The 25,687-nt window shown below is 42.1% G+C and overlaps 1 protein-coding gene and 1 long non-coding RNA gene across 2 annotated transcripts; both read right to left on the bottom strand.

Annotated features, from left to right (window-relative positions):
- Nucleotides 1–2,292: 2,292 nt before the first annotated feature.
- On the bottom strand, nucleotides 2,293–3,655 carry LOC116356371 (uncharacterized). The gene is made up of 3 exons (XR_004204884.1): nucleotides 2,839–3,655; nucleotides 2,668–2,741; nucleotides 2,293–2,515 (listed from the first exon to the last, which is right to left on the bottom strand). It is a non-coding gene; the product is annotated as an uncharacterized LOC116356371 (long non-coding RNA).
- A 3,365-nt stretch (nucleotides 3,656–7,020) lies between these two features.
- LOC109866951 (E3 ubiquitin/ISG15 ligase TRIM25) lies at nucleotides 7,021–13,887 on the bottom strand. Its single transcript, XM_031802072.1, has 8 exons — nucleotides 13,125–13,887; nucleotides 12,810–12,899; nucleotides 11,408–11,641; nucleotides 10,283–10,439; nucleotides 10,001–10,036; nucleotides 8,786–9,031; nucleotides 8,626–8,685; nucleotides 7,021–8,538 (listed from the first exon to the last, which is right to left on the bottom strand). The coding sequence occupies exons 1-8, from the start codon at nucleotides 13,740–13,742 to the stop codon at nucleotides 8,009–8,011; spliced, it is 1,971 nt and encodes a 656-aa protein (XP_031657932.1). The 5' UTR covers nucleotides 13,743–13,887; the 3' UTR covers nucleotides 7,021–8,008.
- Nucleotides 13,888–25,687: the final 11,800 nt, after the last annotated feature.

Here is a 25,687-nt window from a genome sequence, read left to right as displayed (position 1 = left end):
CATGTCAGAGCCTCTTCAGTGTGGATGGGGTATAGCATACATTATCCCTGGTTGATGTACATGTCAGAGCCTCTTCAGTGTGGATGGGGTATAGCAGACATTAACCCTGGTTGATGTACATGTCAGAGCCTCTTCAGTGTGGATGGGGTATAGCATACATTATCCCTGGTTGATGTACATGTCAGAGCCTCTTCAGGGTGGATGGGGTATAGCATACATTATCCCTGGTTGATGTACATGTCAGAGCCTCTTCAGGGTGGATGGGGTATAGCATACATTATCCCTGGTTGATGTACATGTCAGAGCCTCTTCAGTGTGGATGGGGTATAGCATACATTATCCCTGGTTGATGTACATGTCAGAGCCTCTTCAGTGTGGATGGGGTATAGCATACATTATCCCTGGTTGATGTACATGTCAGAGCCTCTTCAGTGTGGATGGGGTACAGCATACATTATCCCTGGTTGATGTACATGTCAGAGCCTCTTCAGTGTGGATGGGGTATATCATACATTATCCCTGGTTGATGTACATGTCAGAGCCTCTTCAGGGTGGATGGGGTACAGCAGACATTAACCCTGGATGATGTACATGTCAGAGCCTCTTCAGGGTGGATGGGGTACAGCAGACATTAACCCTGGATGATGTACATGTCAGAGCCTCTTCAGGGTGGATGGGGTACAGCATACATTAACCCTGGTTGATGTACATGTCAGAGCCTCTTCAGTGTGGATGGGGTATAGCAGACATTAACCCTGGTTGATGTACATGTCAGAGCCTCTTCAGTGTGGATGGGGTATAGCATACATTATCCCTGGTTGATGTACATGTCAGAGCCTCTTCAGGGTGGATGGGGTATAGCATACATTATCCCTGGTTGATGTACATGTCAGATCCTCTTCAGTGTGAATGGGGTATAGCATACATTATCCCTGGTTGATGTACATGTCAGAGCCTCTTCAGTGTGGATGGGGTATAGCATACATTAACCCTGGTTGATGTACATGTCAGAGCCTCTTCAGTGTGGATGGGGTATAGCATACATTATCCCTGGTTGATGTGCATGTCAGAGCCTCTTCAGTGTGGATGGGGTACAGCATACATTAACCCTGGTTGATGTACATGTCAGAGCCTCTTCAGGGTGGATGGGGTACAGCAGACATTAACCCTGGTTGATGTACATGTCAGAGCCTCTTCAGGGTGGATGGGGTACAGCATACATTAACCCTGGTTGATGTACATGTCAGAGCCTCTTCAGTGTGGATGGGGTACAGCAGACATTAACCCTGGTTGATGTACATGTCAGAGCCTCTTCAGTGTGGATGGGGTATAGCAGACATTAACCCTGGTTGATGTACATGTCAGAGCCTCTTCAGTGTGGATGGGGTATAGCAGACATTAACCCTGGTTGATGTACATGTCAGAGCCTCTTCAGTGTGGATGGGGTATAGCAGACATTAACCCTGGTTGATGTACATGTCAGAGCCTCTTCAGTGTGGATGGGGTACAGCATACATTATCCCTGGTTGATGTACATGTCAGAGCCTCTTCAGTGTGGATGGGGTACAGCATACATTATCCCTGGTTGATGTACATGTCAGAGCCTCTTCAGTGTGGATGGGGTACAGCATACATTATCCCTGGTTGATGTACATGTCAGAGCCTCTTCAGTATGGATGGGGTACAGCATACATTATCCCTGGTTGATGTACATGTCAGAGCCTCTTCAGTGTGGATGGGGTACAGCATACATTATCCCTGGTTGATGTACATGTCAGAGCCTCTTCAGTGTGGATGGGGTATAGCAGACATTAACCCTGGTTGATGTACATGTCAGAGCCTCTTCAGTGTGGATGGGGTATAGCAGACATTAACCCTGGTTGATGTACATGTCAGAGCCTCTTCAGTGTGGATGGGGTATAGCAGACATTAACCCTGGTTGATGTACATGTCAGAGCCTCTTCAGTGTGGATGGGGTACAGCATACATTATCCCTGGTTGATGTACATGTCAGAGCCTCTTCAGTGTGGATGGGGTACAGCATACATTATCCCTGGTTGATGTACATGTCAGAGCCTCTTCAGTGTGGATGGGGTACAGCATACATTATCCCTGGTTGATGTACATGTCAGAGCCTCTTCAGTGTGGATGGGGTACAGCATACATTATCCCTGGTTGATGTACATGTCAGAGCCTCTTCAGTGTGGATGGGGTACAGCATACATTATCCCTGGTTGATGTACATGTCAGAGCCTCTTCAGTGTGGATGGGGTACAGCATACATTATCCCTGGTTGATGTACATGTCAGAGCCTCTTCAGTGTGGATGGGGTATAGCAGACATTATCCCTGGTTGATGTACATGTCAGAGCCTCTTCAGTGTGGATGGGGTACAGCATACATTTTCAACAACAACCGACTGCACTTCCAGTTTGTGTTCTTTACTCTGTTGAACTCTTTTGTCTTCATTCCTGAGCACAGCACATGGAACCACCGTTGGCATGGAAACATTCAATCTAAAACAAAACAAAGCGTAACACGTTATAAATAATATTAAACATCAATGCAGTATGACGAATTAGCCATACATTGTGTTATATCATAAATTGTCTTACATGCCGTCAGTGTTTGTCAAAAGATTATACACATGTTAAATCAAATTACTAACCCAGTCAGTCTTTGAGCCACATCCAGGTTCTTTATCAGTGGCACACATGAAGCAGTTGTTGGCTTTGTTGAACTCTGAAATCATAACCATGAACTGAACATATGGCTGTCCCACACAACTACATAAAAATAAAGAATTTACATTTACTTTGAATTTAATGTCATTACATACCAGACATTTTTAGTACATCCTCAACTATTTCCTTTTGCAGTTTCGCCATGTGTTTTTGAAGGTTCCATATCAATTTGGGAGGGGATGATGGGGAAGCAACTTCCTTGGCCATGTACACCAAAAAATAAAATATAGTTTTTGACCTAATTGTCACATAACAGCAAACCATTCATTATTGAAAATACAACTATCAAACCTGCATTACAAAGACCCCACAGCTGGTGTCCTGCTGCATGGTGTGAGTTATTTCCCCTCCTTTCCACTTCCTGTCCGCCCAGTCATCTTTTCCATGGCAGGATCTTCTCATTTTGAAGTATTCTCTTTTTTATGTAAACATAATGGAATTGTGATTAGTTATAGGCAAATGAATACACAAGCCAAATGTGTATGCTGTTTTCCTTATCACTACAACCTAGTAGGAATTTATAAGTAGAGGTCATTTCCTTCATGCCCCATTCTACACACAGCCTAAATTATAAGCACTGAACCATTTACAGGACACTAATAAAAGTAGCATATAGGATCCAACCCTATTACAGAGTGAATCAATGTAGAGCGTCTGTAGACTTTAAGAAATAAATATTACGTGACAGTTTCATCAGTACGTGCTTAAAGAAAGTCATATCACAAAGATCCCAGATGACAGTGCCCACCAAATCTATGACAATAGAGAATGAATTGTATGCACCAAAGTGTGTTTGTCAAAATAATATCTGAAAATGTCAGTTGTTGAACATAATACTTCTATTTACAATAGCAATTTATGATATATGCAGTTGAGGAATATTCCATGTACCAACACTACATGTAGGATGGACCTAAGATATTCCCACATAGAGTATATTCTTATTTTTTATTTCACCTTTATTCAACCAGGTAAGCCAGTTGAGAACAAGTTCTCATTTACAACTGCGACCTGGCGAAGACAAAGCAAAGCAGTGTGACACAAACAACAACACAGTTACACATGGGATAAGCAAACTTACAGTCAATAACACAATACAAAAGTCTATATACAGTGTGTACAAATTAAGTAAGATTAGGGAGGTAAGGCAATAAATAGGCCGAAGTGGCGAAATAATTACACTGTCGTGCAAAGGAGTAAAAAATTATAAAAAATATAAATAAAATAAATAACAATATGGGGATGAGGTAGTTGGATGGGCTATTTACAGATGGGCTATGTACAGGTGCAATGATCTGTAAGCTGCTCTGATAGCTGATGCTTAAAAATAGTGAGGGAGATATGAGTCTCCAGCTTCAGTGATTTTTGCAATTCGTTCCAGTCATTGGTCACCATAGCATCTCCCACCTGTAGCACACGCTCCAGCAGGTATATCTCTCTAGTCACCCCCAAAACCAATTCTTTCTTTGGCCGCCTCTCCTTCCAGTTCTCTGCTGCCAATGACTGGAACGAACTACAAAAATCTCTGAAACTGGAAACACTTATCTCCCTCACTAGCTTTAAGCACCAACTGTCAGAGCAGCTCACAGATTACTGCACCTGTACATAGCCCACCTATAATTTAGCCCAAACAACTACCTCTTTCCCTACTGTATTTTATTTATTTATTTATTTTGCTCCTTTGCACCCCATTATTTTTTATTTCTACTTTGCACATTCTTCCATTGCAAATCTACCATTCCAGTGTTTTACTTGCTATATTGTATTTACTTTGCCACCATGGCCTTTTTTTGCCTTTACCTCCCTTACCTCACCTCATTTGCTCACATCGTATATAGACTTGTTTATACTGTATTATTGACTGTATGTTTGTTTTACTCCATGTGTAACTCTGTGTCGTTGTATGTGTCGAACTGCTTTGCTTTATCTTGGCCAGGTCACAATTGTAAATGAGAACTTGTTCTCAACTTGCCTACCTGGTTAAATAAAGGTGAAATAAATAAATAAAATTGGCAGCAGAGAACTGGAAGGAAAGGCGGCCAAAGGGGGAATTGGCTTTGGGGGTGACCAGTGAAATATACTTGCTGGAACGTGTGCTACGAGTGGGTGCTGCTATGGTGACCAGTGAGCTGAGATAAGGTTTACCTAGCATGGACTTATAGATGACCTGGAGCCAGTGGGTTTGGCGACGAATATGAAGCGAGGGCCAGCCAACAAGAGCATACAGGTCGCAGTGGTGGATAGTATATGGGGCTTTGGTGACAAAACAGATGGCAATGTGATAGATTGCATTCAATTTGCTGAGTAGAGTGTTGGAGGCTATTTTGTAAATGACATCGCCGAAGTCAAGGATAGGTAGGATAGTCAGTTTTACAAGGGTATGTTTGGCAGCATGAGTGAAGGATGCTTTGTTGCAAAATAGGACGCCAATTCTAGATTTAACTTTGGATTTGAGATGTTTGATGTGAGTCTGGAAGGAGAGTATACAGTCTAACCAGACACCTAGGTATTTGTAGTTGTCCACATATTCTAAATCAGAGCCGTCCAGAGTAGTGATGTTGGACAGGCGGGCAGGTGCAGGCAGCGATCGGTTGAAGAGCATGCATCTAGCTTTACTTGTATTCAAGAGCAATTGGAGGCCACGGAAAGAGAGTTGTAGGGCATTGAAGCTCGCCTGGAGGGTTGTTAACCTCTCTGCGCACCGAACCCGTTATTTGTTGTTTGTATCCTATCCGGGCCTCTTGTTGGGAGTGTAGACTGCTTTTCCGGAGGTTGCTGTCTTCGGCTTCCACGGTTCGTGACATGCGACCATCGTTGATGGTCTTGCTCCTCTTGCTGTGCTCCTTCGACTCCGCTATCAGATGGGGGAGCTCCGGGCTTTCTCTCTCCAGTTTCCTGTAAAAATTAAACTGTGGTGTTAAATAGTTCCAACTGTAAGTTCCAACTGTAAGTTCCCTTGCCCCAGTGGGGTGTAAACTAGAATGCTAGCTTCTCTCATTCTTTGTCCAAATTCTTCACTTCTGCTTTTCTGTAATGTTGTAACTACTGAGTTGACAAAAAAAGTGTTTCTCTTCCCTTTTTTCTAAACTATGTTGGCTGTTTGAATGGTCCCTTTTTGTGATGAGGGGAAAGAAGGTGAGAAAGTTACTCTAGCCTATCTGCAAAAATATTATTCTAATATAATTGGCTTTAAAGTTCCAAACCCTCACTGGTATGAACGGTGTCAGCATTTTTAAAAATGTTGTATTCTTTGGAACTTAACATGAATTGTGGGATTTTGAGTACTTTATAGGTAGAGGACATTGTACAGTACAAGGCTATGTCAATAACTCAATTTAGACAAAAATGCAGACAGATCCTTATACTGTAGACTCAAGCTTTCATAGTAGCTCCTCTCCCTTCTTGTCTTGAAGCTAGGTCCAGTAGTAGCTCCTCTCTCTCGTCTTGAAGCTAGGTCCAGTAGTAGCTCCTCTCTCTCGTCTTGAAGCTAGGTCCAGTAGTAGCTCCTCTCTCTCGTCTTGAAGCTAGGTCCAGTAATAGCTCCTCTCTCCTTGTCTTGAAGCTAGGTCCAGTAATAGCTCCTCTCTCTCATCTTGAAGCTAGGTCCATTAATAGCTCCTCTCTCCTTATCTTGAAGCTAGGTCCAGTAGTTGTTCCTCTCTCTCGTCTTGAAGCTAGGTCCAGTAGTAGCTACTCTCTTTCTTCTCAATAAGCTAGGTCAACTGGCTGCTAATCTCCCTGTGCTGATGCTGTGTTGACTGGTGGTTTTGGATCATATCAGCATAAAGCTGGTGGGAAACAAGGAAGAAGGTAAAGGTGACCTCTGCCACTGACAGGCACTCGCCAGGTTTGTTGTCACTCCTGTTATCTCACACACACACTTTTGCTGAGCCCTGTGGGAGTGACAATCTGCGAGACAAAAAGCAGGACAGACAGAAGTACTTACCTGGACAGTCACACGATGGGATGTTTGGTGGTAATAATAAATAATAATAAAGAGGTTTTGTGAGAGGACTATTAGAGGAAATGAAATTAATCAAGGACACAGTGTAGTATTGCTTCTCAGTAAACGGTACCCACTGGGCGCAGACGTCATTTCAACCTTCAGTTTTTATTTACATTTGGTTGAGATGTCAACTAGCGTGAATTCAACTTGAAATCAACAAAAAATGTCAACATGTCATTGGATTTAGGTTAAATGTTGGGTGAAAAAAAAAAGAATTCTCTTACTTTTTGCAAAGCCAATCAGTTTTCCACATTGATTCAACATCATCAGATATATTTACTGTTGTTGAAATGCAGTGGAATCAACATTGATGCAACTAGTTTTTGCCAAGTGGGTATTTACAGAACTAGCTTTGTCATGAGAAGTATTTTAAAGGAGCAATAAAGTTAATCAGAGTGTAAACAAAAAAAACAGAATAAATGAACAGTTCATTTCTGATGTCATACTGAATATGTGTTTGTATGTGAAAAGATGGCGCCGGAGAAGATGGCTGCCGTTTTATGGGCTCTTAACCAACCTTGTTTTTTCACGTACATAATGTTGCTGCTACCGTCTATTATGACCGAAAAGAGCTTCTAGAAATCAGAACAGCGATTACTCACCTTGAACTGGACAAAGAATCTCTCTTTAATGAGTCAGGTCGAGATCCTTGTGAGGATCCGCCGACTGCATTTTTGGTTGAGGGCTTGTAAGTAAGAATTTCACAGTAAGGTCTACACATTGTATTCGGCAGATGTGACAAATAAAATTGTATTTGATTTTGTGTTGACAGAATCCTGTAACCTACTGTATGTATAAGCCTGATTCCATTGTGGTCCCCTTTCCCTAACATTTTGGTTTTGCAGATCTAAAAGAATGGGATAGGTGATGACTCCATGTGCTTTTCTAATAGGCCAAGTGAAGCATCCTCCATATTGCTTACATCCTTCCAGTCCTGTCAAACTTGTGCACACTGAAGGGGTAGGAGCTAACTGCCAAACTGGAACTAGGCCTTGTTTGAGTTTCTCATGGCTTACTATTTTCCTCAACCCACATAGAGGCCAGCATGCATGTGTTTATACAACAAACCCTGGTTCATCAGATTTGCAGTCAGGACATAAACAATCTGTTATGTCAGAGCTGGGGAAAACAACAGCACTCCATCAGCAGAGACATTAAGCATATTTTTCAGAACTTCTCAAGATGATAAAAAAAAGAGAAATAACAATGTAATGGATTAAATCCATACCGAGTTTAATATGAAAGCGCCTTTACTTCTATCATTTTGTCAGTATCTTCACAGATGATCCCTGACCAACTGTAAACCCAGGATAAAGAGGTTCAGTGAATGTGGTCTGGACTCTGTGGAGGAGAGTCATTGTGTCAGAAACGTTGTAGAAGGACAGAGTTCCTGCCATGTGGTCCAGGTACACGCCAACTCTGGAGGAGCAGGGGACAGTGATAACAGTTGTAGAGCAATTGTGCATGAAAGTACAGCTAGAGGTTGAGCAGTATAAACTCAGCGACTGATCATTCCGTCCAAATGCAGCGACGCCATTCCGTTGATCTCCTTTCCTGATGATTCCTTTATATGAGACGGCTACATTAACAGAATCCCCACTCCACTCTACCTCCCAGTAGCTGGCTCTAGACAGACCCTCTCTACACAGCACCTGGACGAAGTAGGTAAATCTGTCTGAATGGTGAAGGTAGGGCTGGGCCTTTCCGTTATTTGTCACCTTCCTGTTTCCCTCAGACAGACACAGGCACTCTTGAGCTGAGTTAGGATCCAATGTGAGCGGTAAGGAATCTGAGAAAATGTCAAAACAAAGTTGAAAATGCAGACGTAATAGTGTGTGCATGCATGGGCATATGGAATTGGGCATTTCAAACTCACATTTCAAGAACTCTTCTCTGATCCTGGGTTCGGGGAGTGGAACATCATGAAGATTTGTTGCTGTGGATAACAGAGATAATCAAATATAGCTGATCCACTCTGATCATCATGGCCCTGGGCACACTCAACAACAGTTATGTTAAAACATTTGTGCACTTACCCAGATTGACTAGATAGTGTTGTTTTTCCCGTAGAATCTCATAAAAGGCTGCTTTCACCTTAGAGCCTCCTGAGTGTAGGGCCTCGTACAGCAGTCTCATCTGTTCCTGGCTGGGCCTGGCATCACGGATAGTATTATACATTTCTTTATGAAGCATGCATCTCTGAAGCAGTTCATCTGCTATAGGCATCACCATGGTTACCCTCTGAATGAGCTCAGACCTTTGCTCATCCACAAACTGGACACCTTCAGTTGGAGAGAGAGAGAGAGAGAGCGAGGTAAAGTTATCATGACAATAATATCACCATCTTTCAATCTGCCTTTAGATTTTTATAGTACCAGTCAAAAGTTTGGACATAGGGTTTTTCATTATTTTGATGATTTTCTACATTCTAGAATAATAGAGAAGATATCAAAACTATGAAATAACACATGGAATCATGTAGCAACCAAATAAGTGTTAAACATATTAATATTTCAGATTCTTTAAAGTAGCCACCCTTTGCCTTAGTGACAGTTTTGCACACTTTCTCTCAACCAGCTTCATGAGGTAGTCACCTGGAATGCATTTCAATTAACAGGTGTGCCTTGTTAAAAGTTAATTTGTGGAATTTCTTTCCTTAATGTATTTGAGGCAATCAGTAGTGTTGTGACAAGGTAGGGGTGGTATACAGAAGATAGCCCTATTTGGTAAAAGACCAAGTCCGTATTATGGCAAGAACAGCTCAAATAAGCAAAGTGAAATGATAGTCTATCATTCATTTAAGACATGAAGGTCAGTCAATGTGGAACATTTCAAGAACTTTGAAAGGTTCTTCAAGTGCAGTCGCAAAAACCATCAAGCGCTATGATGGAATTGGCCCTCATGAGGACCACCACAGGAAAGGAAGACCCAGAGTTACCTCTGATGCAGAGGATAAGTTCATTAGCGTTAACTGCACCTTAGATTGCAGCCCAAATAAATGCTTCACAGAGTTCAAGTAACAGACCCATCTCAACATCAACTGTTAAGAGGAGACTGCGTGAATCAGGCCTTCAAGGTCGAATTGCTGCAAAGAAACCACTACTAGTAAAAAATAAAGAAAAACCATTGAATGAGTAGGTGTCCAAACATTTGAATGGTACTGTATATGAATTGATAAATCATCATTATCATAAAGGTGACCTAAAATCTAATATAATTTCATACTGAGTTGGCCCCAAAAGCAACATTACCATATTCCTCTGTACTTATGGTCGCTGGCATCAGCACTAGAATGGTATGAAAGAGTGCCAACGAGAGAGAGATTTCATGAAACATGTCATGAAGATGCAATATAGAAAGTCTGACAAGCTAAAACATTGTTCTCACATTTACTGTTCAAAATCAAATTACACGATCATACCATATGATTTACTCTCTTGCCAGATAAAGCAACATAATCTTTATGTACAAACATTTCCAAATAACAATAAGATATAACGCTGTACTTTTGCTGTTTGTGTGTGAAGTCCTACCTTTCCCAGGTATCTTGGCCATTTCCTCCTTGAATATAACCTCCAGTCGCTGTTTAAGTGCAGATATTGATTTCTTTAAATCCTCAAATGAGATTTGGTTGACAGTGATGCTGGGTAAGTCCTCAGATCCAGGAGGGACACAGACAGACTGGAAACTCTACAGACACAAATCAGAAAGCAAGAAAAAGATTATCAACGTGGGCAAGACAAAAGAGCTGATCGTGGACTACAGGAAACGGAGGGCCAAACGCCCCCATTCACATCAACAGGGCTGTAGTGGAACGGATTGAGAGCTACAAGTTCCTCGGTGTCCACATCGCTATGGACCTATCACGGTCCAAACAGACCAACACAGTCGAGAAGAGTGGACGATAACATCTCTTCCCCCTCAGGAGGCTGAAAAGATTTTGCATGGGCCCTCAGATCCTCAAAAAGGTCTACAGCTGTACCACTCAGATTATCGACTGGCTCATCACCACTTGGTATGGCAACTGTTTGGCTTTCGACCGCAAGGCGCTACAGAGAGTAGTACGTACAGCCCATTACATCACTGGGACCGAACTTCCTGCCATCCAGGAACTCTATACCAGGCAGTGTCAGAGGAAGGCTTTAAAAACTGTCAGACTCCAGCCACCCGAGTTATAGCCTATTCTCTCTGCTACCACATGGCAAACTTACTGGGACCCAAAAGCTCCTGAACAGATTCTACCCCCAAGCCATAATACTGCTAAAAACACTCTACCCACCCACTCACACACTTATCACATATGCTGCTGCCACTGTATATCTATCCTGTTGCCTTGTTACTTTACCCCAAACTATATGTTCATATTTACCTCAATTTCCTCGTACCCCTGCGCATAGACTCAGTACTGGTACCCCCTGGACTGTATATAGCCAAGCCATCATTGCTCATTATGTATTTATTTCTCATGTTACTATTTTTATTTATATTAACATTTTTTAATGTAAATTCTGCATTGTTGAGAAGTAAGCATTTTACTGTTAGTCTACAGCTAGTTGTTTACGAAGCACGTGCCAATTAACATTTGATCACGGAGAAAGACATTGACTACACTTCAGGAGTGACACCTGCTGCAATGGACAGAGAGTCAGTGATGCCACCTGGAGGAAATGGATGTGATCCTCTGTGTGTGAGAGTTGCTCCAACTCAGCGCCTCTCCTCTTCAGCTCAGCGACATCCTGCTCCAGTTGCTTCAGGAGTCCTTCAGCCCGACTCACTTCAGCCTTCTCCTGGGCTCTGATCAGCTCCTTCATCTCAGAGCGCGTTTTGTCAATAGAGTGGACCAGCTCAGTAAAGATCCTCTCACTTTCCTCAACTGCTGTCTGTGCAGAGCACTGTTAGGACAAACAGAGAGGAGGGGTTACATTTTAATAGGGCTAGGCCCCTTTTTTCTCAATTTCCTTCTGAAGCCCAAAGTAAACTGCCTGTAGCTCAGGCCCTGAAGCCAGGATATGCATATAATTGGTACCATTGGAAAGAAAACACTTTGAAGTTTGTAGAAACATTAAAATAATGTAGGAGAATATAACAATAGATATGGTAGGAGAAAATTCTAAGAAGAACCAACCAGATTGTTTTTTTGAGAGAGATCCTCCTCTTAAAATGGCAAGTATAAGGTCATATTGAAAATTTGCTCCCTGGGTGCAATTCCTATGGCTTCCAGTAGTCTATGTTCAAGGTTTCAGGCTTGTAACTTCAAAAACGAATAAGAAATATCAGTTTAAGTACAGGGACACAGTCTTGGTAATTCGTGTTTGCGCGCGCCATGAAGACAGGGCACACCTGCTGAAATCGGTTTCCTATTGAACATACTTCTTTCCGTGAGAAACATTATAGTTTGATTACATTTTAGGGTATCTGAGGAGAAGATAGAAAAGTATTTTGACTTGTTGAAACAATAGATAGGGATAGATTTTAGGATTCCTTTCTCTGCATGTTGAACGAGTGGATTACTCAAATCGATAGCACCAACTAAACTGACTTTTTGGGATATAAAGAAGGATTTTATCTAACAAAACAACACTACATGTTATAGCTGGGACCCTTTGGATGACAAATCAGAGGAAGATTTTCAAAAAGTAAGTGAATATTTAATCGTTATTTGTGAATGTATGAAACCTGTGCCAGTGGAAAAATATTTTGATGTGGGGTGCCGTCCTCAAACAATCACATGGTATGTTTTCGCTGAAATAGCTACTGTAAATCAGACAATGCAGTTAGATTAACAAGAATTTAAGCTTTCAGCTGCTATAAGACACTTGTATGTACTTAAATGTTGAATATCCATCATTTTTATGATTATTTATTTGAATTGCGCCCCCTCTAGTTTCACCGGAAGTTGTCCCACTAGCGGGATGCCTAGCCATACAAATGAACCAGTCTATTTACTCAGCTCTCACCAGAACCCCAGCCTGTTCCCCCTAGTTATACTGCACTTCAGTTTAGGAATAGTAAGTCACTTTATAGAGTACTATCTGTTAAGTGGAAACATGTAAAACTCACCTTGAGTGACTTCACAGCCTGTCTCACCTCCTGTATCTTCACCTCTCTCTCCTGAATTCTCTGCCTGGCCTGGTTCTCACTTAATTGTTTCTGTACAGAAACAAATGTCATAGAATGAAAGCTTAAATATCATGATGTTAATTTATATTGGCTGTGTCTTTCTAAAAGCATACATTTGTCACATTAGTACCATCATATAGACGTGTTAGTAACATCAAACAGGCATAATGACTCTCACATTAAATTATTCTCTGATTAATTACATTTTCAGATATACTGTATCCTGGATGAGATGTTTAGAGTTGTTGCCCTTACCAGCCTCTCAATCCTTTCTACTGCTGGGGAAACGGTATCATGGCCTTTGTGTTTCTCTATCGCACACTGATAACAGATACACTGCTGATCCGTACGGCAGTAAACCTCCAGCATCTTGTCATGATGAGAGCAGATCTTCTCCTGTAGTTGTGTGGAGGCTTTGACCAGCTTGTGTGTTTTAAATGCAGAAGATTCATAGTGATGCTGGAGGTGAGTTTCACAGTAAGATGCTAAACACACCAGACAGGACTTTACGGCTTTTAATTTTTTCAGAGTACAGACGTCACACTCAACATCTCCAGGTCCACCAAAACAGAGAGCTGGAGGAGCAGCTTGGATTCCTGTCTTCTTCAGATTCTCCACAAGCTCAGTTAGTAGAGGGTTTCTGTTCAGAACAGGTCTTGGGGTAAAGGTCTGCCTGCACTGGGGACAGCTGTACACACCTTTTAGATCGTCCTGATCCCAGCAGCCTTTAATACAGTCCATACAGTAGTTGTGTCCACAGGGAATAGCGACTGGATCCTTCAGTAGATCCAGACAGATCGAACAACTGATCAGGTCCGTGGCCTCTGCACAGACAACAGCACAAAGAGCAAGAATGTAGAGACAACAACACATCACGCAAGCAGCCACAACTGTCAGTAAAAGTATCCATGACTGAGTCTTCGAATGAAGAGATTAAGATAAAACTGTCCAGTTTGAGTGTTTGTTGCAGCTCGTTCCAGTCACTAACTGCAGCAAACTGAAAAGACGAGTGACCCAGGGATGCGTATGCTTTAGGGACCTTTAACAGAATGCGACTGGCAGCACAGTTGTTGTATGTGGAGGATGAGGGCTGCAGTAGATATCTCAGATAGGGGTGAGTGAGGCCTAAGGGGGTTTTATAAATAAGCATCAACCAGTGGTTCTTGCGACGGGTATACAGACATGACCAGTTTACAGAGGAGTACAAAGTGCAGTGATGTGTCCTATAAGGAGCATTGGTGGCAAATCCGAATGGCAAACAACATCTAGCCGCTTGAGAGCACCCTTACCTGTCGATCTATAAATTACGTCTCCGTAATCTAGGATGGGTAGGGTGGTCATCTGAATCAGTGTTAGTTAGGCAGCTGGAGTGAAAGAGGAACGATTAAGATAAATCTCTAACTTTAGCCTGCAGCTTTGATATGTGCTGAGAGAAGGACAGTGTACCGTCTAGTCATACTCCCAAATACTTGTATGAGGTGACTACCTCAAGCTCTAAATCCTCAGCGGTAGTACTCACCTCTGTGGGGAGAGGGGCATTCTTCTTACCAAACCACATGACCTTTGTTTTGGAGGTGTTCAGAACAAGGCTAAGGGCAGAGAAAGCTTGTTGGACACTAAGAAAGTCTACACAATTCCAGTAACCATCCGGTTCCCCTCAGACAGATGCAGGTGCTCATTGACTGTGTTGGGTTCCAAGGTCCACTGGCAAGAATCCCCCGTGACAGATTTATCAGGTAGTTCCAGGATTATAATGTGTTTTACTTACACTTTCAAACCTCCGCTCTGGTCTTGGGCTCAGGAGTGGGGTCCATGATGTCACTATAGAGAAACAAACAACTCTTTAGTTTAAATCAACATAATCTTCGATAAGATTACAGCGTTTTAGGAAAACTTCTGTTACAAAGGGAAACGCTACCACATCTACATGGAGACTCAACCTCTTCAACTGAATTCCACAAAAACAATTATTTATCTTTACCAAAGTCATGAGGTAAGGCAGCTTGGAGTTGTCTTCTTCATTTACCCCAGAGCAGATCTATGCCCCTGTTCAGTTCTAGGCCTATTGGTTTACACTCCCATAGGCACCAACATCTCACTTCCTCTTCAGTCTCTGCTACTACTTACTTAGTAAGTGACTCATGAAAGATAGCAAGCCCATAAAATGTGCATTACTGCCACCAACTGGACATTATAAAAACCCACAGCAATCAACAGGCAAGAAAGGAAATCAGAATGTATAATCAACACCTAGCCCCTACACTTTAGGCACTTCTATACATCTGAAACACTCACCTGGAAAAGATGGATAGAGGAATTAAAGTTGTACATGGGAGAAAAACCTAATGAGCTACTGTATAATCGCATTGGGGGAAAAGGCAGATATTTATGAGACCCTCTTTTTAAAAAAAGGTTTTCATGTATTATGAACACTACAAATACAAAAAACAGAACTATACAAACAAGAGTACATAAACCTAACAGACAGGGGTATTACATGTCAAGATACATTTTACATTTGTTAAATAGTTTTATGGTGCGTATTGCCTTTTTGTTTTTACATTTACTGATAATTTCAAAATCATATTTAAATTCTATCTTAAATCATGTGAAGAGGGGTTTGTTCTCTGCCCACTTCCTTTTATGGACAAAGCATCTTCCATGAAAAATAAACAAATTAACAATGAAAGTTAAATCAGGGTCCATATAATTTGGTTCAAAATCAAACATAATATCAGAGACTTTCAAATTAACATTGATAGCTGTTTCTTTTAAAATAAAATCTTCTAACTCACACCAAAATCTTCTGACATAAGAGCAGTCCCCAAATAAATTGTCAAGAGTCTGGGTCACAATCACAAAATACACATTTGTTATCAATAGCTATTTTAAATCTGTGTATATTAAAGGTCTTTACAGGGTAGATTCTATGAATGAGTTTGTATGATACTTCTTTTACCTTATTAGATATACAATATTTACCAGACAACAACGAAACTTTGTTCCAGTTCACTTAGGGCAGCATTCTAGGGCTGCATTCCAGTACATTTTAGCAGAGGGAATAGTAACATATTGACATAGTTTCCTTATGTACATGTTATTACATTTATAGTTTACTTTAAAATGTCAATTCCTTCTAATTGTTTTGAGGCTACAAAGTCCTCAACAGTTGCACTTGGAGTACTGTTATATTCTCCTAAAAGAAGAATAGCACCTTTAGGGACAGCTCTAACAACAATTTGATACTCCTCAGGAGTGAATGTAACATTCTGTGTTCTAATAAATTCTGGATAATCATATAACTGTCCATCATTATTCAATAATTGTTTAACCCAAATAATGTTGTTGTCAAACCAGTTCTGGAAAAACAAAAGACTTGTTTTTGTTTTATGTCTTTATTATTCCAGATTGTATACCTATGTGGGGAAACATTGTGTTTGTACATGAGGTTCCAAGTACTTGTTTCTGAAAGTTTGCCAGCTTAATAGGGATTTTACCCATATCAAAGTTGCATTTGAGTAAGAATTCTAGACCACCAATTTGTTGGAATATTAAATTAGGGATGATATTCCAAATGCAATCCTTATTTCTTAAATAGTTTTGTATCCATTTAATCTTAAATATTATATTAGAGGTTTTACAATCCAGAGCATTCAACCCTCCCTCACCTTGGATGCTACATAGTACCGCTTTTCTTAAGTAATGAGGTTTATTCCTCCTTATGAAGTTAAATCATTTACTATCAACCATTTTAGTTACTGACAGAAGAACACCCAAGGCAAGGGAGGTATAAACTCATCTGGACCTTCAGATTGTGATAAAAGTACACATCCAGATAAAGACAGAACTCTTAATAACCAGGAGTTAAATCTCTTTCCAATGTCCTCTACAATAGGATATAAATATAGGTTGGCCCTTTCTTTTTGATCTTTGCTAACTGTAATACCAAGATATGTGATCACATATTTTACAGGGATATTACATACTGAGTTTAAGTCACATCTTTTCAACGCAAATAATTCACATTTGCTAATATTCAGAGATAAACCTGATACATGTGTGAAGGCATTAATACACTCAATAGCTTTCCTGACTTCATTATGATCTTTCAAAAAAAATGCTGGTGTCGTCAGCCAATTGTGAACATTTTATCTCTTTGTCTTGTACCCCTAAAATACCCCTAAAACTATCCTTATTTATACGAAGTGCCATAACGTGTGTGACCAATAAAAATAAGAAAGGAGAAATTGGGCATCCTTGTTTAATTCCACGTCTAATGTCAAACCTTTGAAGTTCCATGGGATCATTTAACAGAGCTGTTACTATTATTGTAAAGTGTCTTAATTACACTTTGAAAATATTGACCAAATAATGTTCAACTGTATCAAATGCCTTGTAAAAGCCTACAAATAAAATAAATCTATCTTCCATAATGTGCTCATTGTAGTCTATCAAGTCCAATACTAGTAGAATATTATTACATATGTGTCTGCCCTTCATAAAACCAGACTGGGTATCATCAATGATTTGGTCAAGACCTTTTTTAAGTCTTTCTGCAAAGATGGATGCAAGTAGCTTTCCATCATTGTTCATTAATGTGATTGGTCTCCAATTTTCTAACATCATAGAATATTTGTTTGGTTTGGGTATTACAGAAATGAGGCCTGGTGTCATAGAAACAGGCAGGACCCCTAAATCAATTGCCTCCTTAAAAACATTCAATATAAATTCAATAATATCCTCCTGAAAATATTTATAGAATTCACTGATAATGCCAACATTCCCTGGAGATTTGTTCTCCTTTAATTTGCTGATACATTTTTTAAATTTAATTGATAGAAATAAATTCATCACAAGACCTTTGGAGGTCTTCATCTATGAATTTTGCACAGTCTTTGACAGAGTCTAGAAAGGCAGATATGTTACTAGTAGGACAGGCATTACTGGTATAAAGGTTAGCATAGAATTCTGAAACATATTTTGAAATATCTTTGGGGTTTTCATTTTCTTTGCCATCTATATTGAGCTTATTCATAAGACAATTCAGAATTTTTTTTTTTTCACCTTCCTCCAACCATCTCCTTCTTGATCTTACAAATGCCCCTTTTGCTCTCTCTTCATACATTCGGTCGATTTCTAGTTGTAAAGAGAATAACTGAGCCTTTCCTTCTTCATCAAGGTCCTCCATGGAGATTAGAGAAAGGATTTCTCTTCTCTCAATCTTTTAAGTTCGACAATTTCTTTACCTCTTCATGGCTGTTTGTCTTATTTCATGCTTCATTAATTCCCAATATTTCCCATAAGACTTAAATAGTTGTGCTTTCCTCCAATTGTCTTGTATAATATCTTTGGCATCCATCTTGAAATGATCATCTTCCAACAGTCTACTATTGAGTTTCCAATAACTCCGATTCAGTTTAACTTCAGATCCATTAATATTTAAAGATAAGAATATAACTTTATGATCAGTAAGAATTGAAGGTTCAATTGATACCTTGAGTACAGAATTATCTAATGAATTAGAAATCAACCAGAAGTCAATTTTTTGACTGTCTGGACATGTCCTTGTTACTCCAAGTGAATTCCTTTTTATCAGGACATTTAGATGTCCAAATATCTACTAATCCAAGACAGGTTATTAAACTCAGGATTATCAATGCTGGATCTGTTAGGAGGGGGATATCTGTCAATCATCACATTAGATACAGAATTAAAATCTCCACCTAAGATCATTTTTACATCCTGAAATACACCTATAACTCTATTAATCTCTTCTTCAAATTCTTGAAATAATATCGTTGTTTTGTTTGTTGTTGGATGCATAAATGTTCCCTAATAAAAACATTTCATTGTTGAAATTTACTGTTAAAATTAACCAACGTTCAGAGTGGTGAGTCTACTACTGATGACCTTCCCTTTAAATGCACCTCTTAAAACTGCTACACCTGCAGAGTGGTGAGTCTTAGTACTGACGACCTTCCCTTTAAATGCACCTCTTAAAACTGCTACACCTGCAGAGTGGTTGTTGCCATATGATAACCACATATCGTTACCCCATTGATTTTTCCAAAAAGACAGATCGGAAGAACAAGCATGAGTCTCTTGTAGAAAGTAAACGTCTGCATTAAACCGTTTGCAATACAGGAAAATAGCCTTACGTTTGAGTAAATTACAAATACCCCTGACATTAAACGAACAAAGAAATAAAGACATACACTTCAACCAACAACCTTGTTATGCTATAAAGGATATGTAACTCAAAAGGATTTCCATCCCATTATTAACCTCTCCAACAAAAACAAAAACAAATATAGGGTCATAAAGTTACCAAAGTATTCTTACTCCCACAAGGGGGAGACGTTGTGTAGACTTTACAATAAGCAGTTATTCACCTATAGTTAGTGATTAGCTTACCAGTTCTCAGGTCAGCCTTTTCCCATTCAAGTGTTTGTGTACATTTTTATAATAAAAGGCTGCTTTTCACCTGGTAATCAGTTTTTGGCCTGACAGTTCTGCCCGAGTTAGACTCTGGCTCTCTCTCAAATGTTCTGATTTGGCCGCATTTCTTTCCCATCGATGACCACTTGCACAGATAAAAAAATGTAGTTTTCCCTGCCTTTTGAGCTGCAGCCACCATCGGCCACAGTTTCTCTCTTGTCACTTTGTCTGCTGAGGTCAGAGCCTCCGTGAACCTCAATTTTAGCTTGAGGAATTCACAATTCTTCGCTCGCCTCCAAAGAAGATCCGGTGTAGATCTGTTGGTGAACCGGATGATGGTTGTCCTCGGTCTCTTGTCTTGATCCTTGTCTTCCCAAATGATGGACGATGTCTACAGTTTCCTGAAGTGTGGCTTTTGATTCGGGAATGACAGCTCCACAGATGTCAACAACTCTGCATTTGATGTTCTCACTTGCCTGCTCTGGAATTCCATGGAGCCTCAGGTTTCAACTGCGCTGGTATCTCTCCTCCTCATTCACCTTTTGCTCGAGTTCAGCCACCTTCTTTTCACTTCCACTTTCTTCATGTCACTTTTGAGGGTTTTCACTTCTCCAAAGATAAAGTCAACAGATTTCTTAATGGCCTCAATTTTCATCATATTCTCCCTAACCATGACCTCCAAGCCATTTGCCCTTTCATCCATCTTTGCTGTCAAAAGCATTACAATATTGTTTTGCATCTCAAGAAGTGACATACCCTCTTGGCCTCTCATCTTTTCCCCCTGGGGCATGACGGGAGTGCCGGGGTCGTTAGGTAAAGGCCTGAGCTGGGGACTGGAGGGGCGCAAGTTGTGAGCATTGTTGTCCGTGCTCACCACATTTTCATCACCCATTGCAGTATTTCCCCCCAGAGTTACATTCTGAAGAGGAGTACCCAAAATCATACTATCTTTTGTGGTTAATTGTCCATCTGACAATCTCTCCATTTCTTTCCTTTTGGTTCTGGTCGTGGCAGTTTACATGTACATTCTACAAGCTAGTTTTTGAGTTAGCTAGCTTATCAGGCTATCTAGTGGTAGCAAACTTAGTTTTAGAGGTGAATAACTTGCAAAGAGTAATCAATTACTTTGGTAAATAAACTAAACCATATTCATACACGGTTTTATGGTCGTAGAAATAATCCAATGGTCATAATTAGGTAAGGAAATCCCATAATTCCTTCAACTACCAAAACAAATAATCTGTACTGACCGCCATCTTGCGCACACATTTATGAGACCCCCTGTGTGGGCAGTACAAAAGACAATATCTTTGTTGAGGAAGTAATTGCAGCGATGGAAGTATTTTGTGATCCCAACAAAAAAATATATTTGAATGTGTAGTCAGGGCCAAGATGAGAGTTAAAACAAATATCTCACTGAATTTAGGAATTTAGTGGCCACCTACAACTTGAGTAATCACAGACTCTCTTATCAGAGACAGGATTGTGTGTGGCATGTGTGACCCACACTTAAGAGAGCGCGTACTCAGAGAGTTTATAGAAATGCATACAGATTGGAAGAGCTGCAGAACTGTCCAGACAGAGAGCTAGAGTCCTAAATGTGCAGGGCCCTGTAGCAGTGCATGCATTTACACAGGAAGAGAGACAGAGAGGGAGAGGAGACCCTACAGAGGGACAGAGAGGGAGAGGATACCTTACAAAGGGACAGAGAGGGAGAGGATACCCTACAAAGGGACAGAGAGGGAAAGGAGACCAAGCAAAGGGACAGAGAGGGAGAGGAGACCTTACAAAGGGACAGAGAGGGAGAGGAGACCTTACAAAGGGACAGAGAGGGAAAGGAGACCAAACAAAGGGACAGAGAGGGAGAGGAGACCTTACAAAGGGACAGAGAGGGAGAGGATACCCTACAAAGGGACAGAGAGGGAAAGGAGACCAAACAAAGGGACAGAGAGGGAGAGGAGACCTTACAAAGGGACAGAGAGGGAGAGGAGACCTTACAAAGGGACAGAGAGGGAAAGGAGACCAAACAAAGGGACAGAGAGGGAGAGGAGACCTTACAAAGGGACAGAGAGGGAGAGGAGACCCTACAAAGGGACAGAGAGGGCGAGGAGACCCTACAAAGGGACAGAGAGGGAGAGGAGACGTTACAGAGGGACAGAGAGGGAGAGGAGACCGTACAGAGAGACAGAGAGGGAGAGGAGATGTTACAGAGGGACAGAGAGGGCGAGGAGTCCCTGCAGAGGGGGAGAGGAGACCCTACAGAGGGACAGAGAGGGAGAGGAGACCCTACAGAGGGACAGAGAGGGAGAGGAGACGCTACAGAGGGACAGAGAAGGAGAGGAGACCCTACAGAGGAACAGAGAGGGAGAGGAGACCCTACAGAGGGACAGAGGGGGAGAGGAGACCTTACAGAGGGACAGAGAGGGAGAGGAGACCCTACAGAGGGACAGAGAAGGAGAGGAGACCCTACAGAAGGACAGAGAGGTTCGAGGAGATGTTACAGAGGGCCAGAGGGGGAGAGGAGACGTTACAGAGGGATAGAGAGGGAGATGAGAACCTACAGAGAGACAGAGAGGGAGAGGAGACGTTACAGAGGGATAGAGAGGGAGGAGTCCCTGCAGAGGGGGAGAGGAGACCCTACAGAGGGACAGAGAGGGAGAGGAGACGTTACAGAGGGACAGAGAGGGAGAGGAGATGTTACAGAGGGACAGAGAGGGAGAGGAGAACCTACAGAGGGATAGAGAGGGAGAGGAGACCCTACAGAGGGATAGAGAGGGAGAGGAGACCCTACAGAGGGATAGAGAGGGAGAGGAGACGTTACAGAGGGATAGAGAGGGAGATGAGACGTTACAGAGGGATAGAGAGGGAGAGGAGACCCTACAGAGGGATAGAGAGGGAGAGGAGACGTTACAGAGGGATAGAGAGGGAGAGGAGACGTTACAGAGGGACAGAGAGGGAGAGGAGAAGTTACAGAGGGACAGAGAGGGAGAGGAGACCCTACAGAGGGATAGAGAGGGAGAGGAGACCCTACAGAGGGATAGAGAGGGAGAGGAGACCCTACAGAGGGATAGAGAGGGAGAGGAGACCCTACAGAGGGACAGAGAGGGAGAGGAGACGTTACAGAGGGACAGAGAGGGAGAGGAGAACCTACAGAGGGATAGAGAGGGAGAGGAGACCCTACAGAGGGATAGAGAGGGAGAGGAGACGTTACAGAGGGATAGAGAGGGAGAGGAGACGTTACAGAGGGATAGAGAGGGAGAGGAGATGTTACAGAGGGATAGAGAGGGAGAGGAGACCCTACAGAGGGACAGAGAGGGAGAGGAGACCCTACAGAGGGATAGAGAGGGAGAGGAGACCCTACAGAGGGATAGAGAGGGAGAGGAGACCCTACAGAGGGACAGAGAGGGAGAGGAGACGTTACAGAGGGACAGAGCATTATACATTGCAGATACTGTGGACGGACACATGAGAGAAAAAGGGAAACATGAACTGCATATGGACAAAAAATGTCAATCCTTTAGGAAAAAACAATCACTTCTCTAAGGTTTGCAAAAGTGCAGGGACCAGCAAGGATGTTCTCTGCATCACACTAGGGCCAAAGTTAGAGAGCATCAATGTGGTACAGGAGAAAACCACAGACCCCAGTGCAGCTCTCTTTGCAACCATGCTGGTCAAGAAAAAGTCAGTCAGATTTCAGCTAGATTGTCGTGCAAGTTGTAATATTATCCCTGCAAACCTCCTAAAAGCCAGTCACCTAGAGTCCTGCAGTCAGGTATTGGTGATGTATAACAAGAACACTCTGACACCACTGGGGAAGTGCACACTTAAAGTGATCAATCCACGCAATAAGAAAACCTACCAAGTTGAGTTCATCGTAGTCAACAAGAACTTGCACAGGCCCATTCTGGGAAGTAAGGCTATCCAGGCAATGGAGTTGATTACTGTGCAGCACCACAACTTCATGGCCATCGAGAAAACAACAGGATCCTGGACATAATAGCAATTAAAATTGGAGTCTTCTGATGTATTCTGAGATGGATGCTTACCCTGCAAACTGAGGCTGTAAGTAGATGAGCGAGTGGAGCCCGTCCAGATGCCAAAGAGAAGAGTGCCAGCAGCACTATATAAAGCACTCAAAGAGACGCTTGTGGTCTAGAGAAAAGAAGGACGATAAAAGCAGTTGAAAAAAGCACACATTGGATTAGCAGCCTGGCCGTAGTGCAGAAACCATCTGGAAACCTACGAGTGTGTACTGATCCGAAACCTCTGAACAAGGCGCTCAAGAGGAGCCATTACCCACTTCCCACTATTGAAGACGTGCTGCCAGATCTCAACAGAGCACGCATGTTCTCTGTTTGTGATGTAAAAAAAAACGGATTTTGGCATGTGGAACTGGAGGAGGAATCCAGCTATCTCACTACATTCTCTACTCCCATGGGACGCTACAAGGTGGCTGCACATGCCAATGGGAATCAGTCCAGCCCCAGAGATCTTTCACAGGAAGTTGACCCAGGCAATGGAAGGTCTTCCAGGAGTCAAAACCATTGCAGGTGACATCCTAATTGTGGGAGGAGACAATGATGAAGCAGCGACTCTGGACCATGACAAGAACCTGAGAATGCTCCTGGACAGATGCAGGAAGCTCTATATCAAGCTGAATAGCTACAGCTCAGGCTGCTCTACATTGGCCCCCTGCTAACATAAGAGGGATTGAAAGGGGACCCAGAAAAAGTGACAGCCATCAGACAGATGCCTAGGCCTACAGATGTGAAGGGGGTTCAGCGCTTCCTGGGCATGGTAAACTACCTAGCCAAGTTCTGCAGCCACGCCACCGAGCTCTGCGAGCCACTGCAACAGCTAACACACAAGGACTCACTGTGGGAGTGGTCAGAGACAGGAGTTGGCTTTCAATAAAATCAGGGATACCAGTGCACAGACCCCTCTGCTGAAATACTACAACCCAACAGAGCAGCTTGTACTACAGTGTGATGCTTCAGAGAGTGGGTTAGGAGCAGTCTTGATGCAGGGAGGACAACCAATAGCATACGCCAGCAGAGCCCTGACAGAGACTTATAAAGGGTATGCACAGATAGACAAGGAGCTGCTTGCAGAGCCCTGACAGAGACTGAAAAGGGGTATGCACATATAGAGAAGGAGCTGCTTGCAGAGCCCTGACAGAGACTGAAAAGGGGTATGCACAGATAGAGAAGGAGCTGCTTGCAGAGCCCTGACAGAGACTGAAAAGGGGTATGCACATATAGAGAAGGAGCTGCTTGCAGAGCCCTGACAGAGACTGAAAAGGGGTATGCACAGATAGAGAAGGAGCTGCTTGCAGAGCCCTGACAGAGACTGAAAAAGGGTATGCACAGGATAGAGAGGAAGCTGCTTGCAGTGTTTGGCATGGAGAGGTTCCACCAATTCACATATGGACGAACTGTCGACGTGCACAAGCCTCTAGAGAGCATCATGACAAAGCCTCTCCTCAGCACACCAAAAAGACTACAACACATGCTCATGAGACTCCAAAACTATGAGGTCAGTCTCTGATACGTTCCTGGAAAACAGGAGCAGGACGAACAGCGCCTTGGCATTTTTCCTATTTTGTTGCATTACAACCTGTAATTTAAATTGATTTTATGTAATGTACATACACAAAACAGGCCCAAATTGGTGAAGTGAAAAAAAACTTGTTTAAAAAAAAATGACATGAAAACTAAAACGGAAAGTGTTGCGTGCATATGTATTCACCCCCTTTGCTTTGAAGCCCCTAAATAAGATCTGGCGCAACCAATTACCTTCAGAAGTCACATAATTAGTTAAATAAAGTCTACCTGTGTGCAATCTAAGAGTCACATGATCTGTCGCATGATCTCAGTATATGTACACCTGATCTGTACTTCTCCACAACACCATGAAGACCAAGGAGCTCTTCATGGTGTTGTGGAGAAGTACAGATCAGGGTTGGGTTATAAAAAAATATCCAAAACTTTGAACATCCCATGGAGCACCATTAAATCCAGTATTAAAAAATGGAAAGAATATGGCACCACAACAAACCTGCCAAGAGAGGGCCGCCCACCAAAACTCATGGACCAGGCAAGGAGGGAATTAATCAGAGAGGCAACAAAGAGACCAAAGATAACCCTGAAGTAGCTGCAAAGTTCCACAGTGGAGATTGGAGTATCTGTCCATAGGACCACTTTAAGCCGTACACTCCACAGAGCTGGGCTTTATGGAAGAGTAGCCAGAAAAAAGCCATTGCTTAAAGAAAAAAATAAGCGAACACGTTTGGTGAGAACACCATCCCCACAGTGAAGCATGGTGGTGGCAGCATCAGGTTGTGAGGATGTTTTTCCATCGGCAGGGACTGGGAAACTGGT

This window comes from Oncorhynchus kisutch, linkage group LG22, assembly GCF_002021735.2.
Source record: "Oncorhynchus kisutch isolate 150728-3 linkage group LG22, Okis_V2, whole genome shotgun sequence".
Classification (NCBI taxonomy): Eukaryota; Metazoa; Chordata; class Actinopteri; order Salmoniformes; family Salmonidae; genus Oncorhynchus; species Oncorhynchus kisutch.
The sequence above is the reverse complement of the archived record's forward strand: the minus strand, read 5'-3'. Positions and strand labels throughout refer to the sequence as shown.

Coding starts and splice junctions, on each gene's coding strand:
- LOC109866951 (XM_031802072.1), bottom strand. CDS start 13,742: ATGTGTTGTTGTCTCTACATTCTTGCTCTTTGTGCTGTTGTCTGTGCA. Junction 9,032..10,000: donor CATAAGTACAGAGGAATATG/GTAATGTTGCTT, acceptor CTCCAACTGAAG/GTGTCCAGTTTGTGGATGAG. Junction 8,686..8,785: donor ACACTATCTAGTCAATCTGG/GTAAGTGCACAA, acceptor TGTTATCCACAG/CAACAAATCTTCATGATGTT.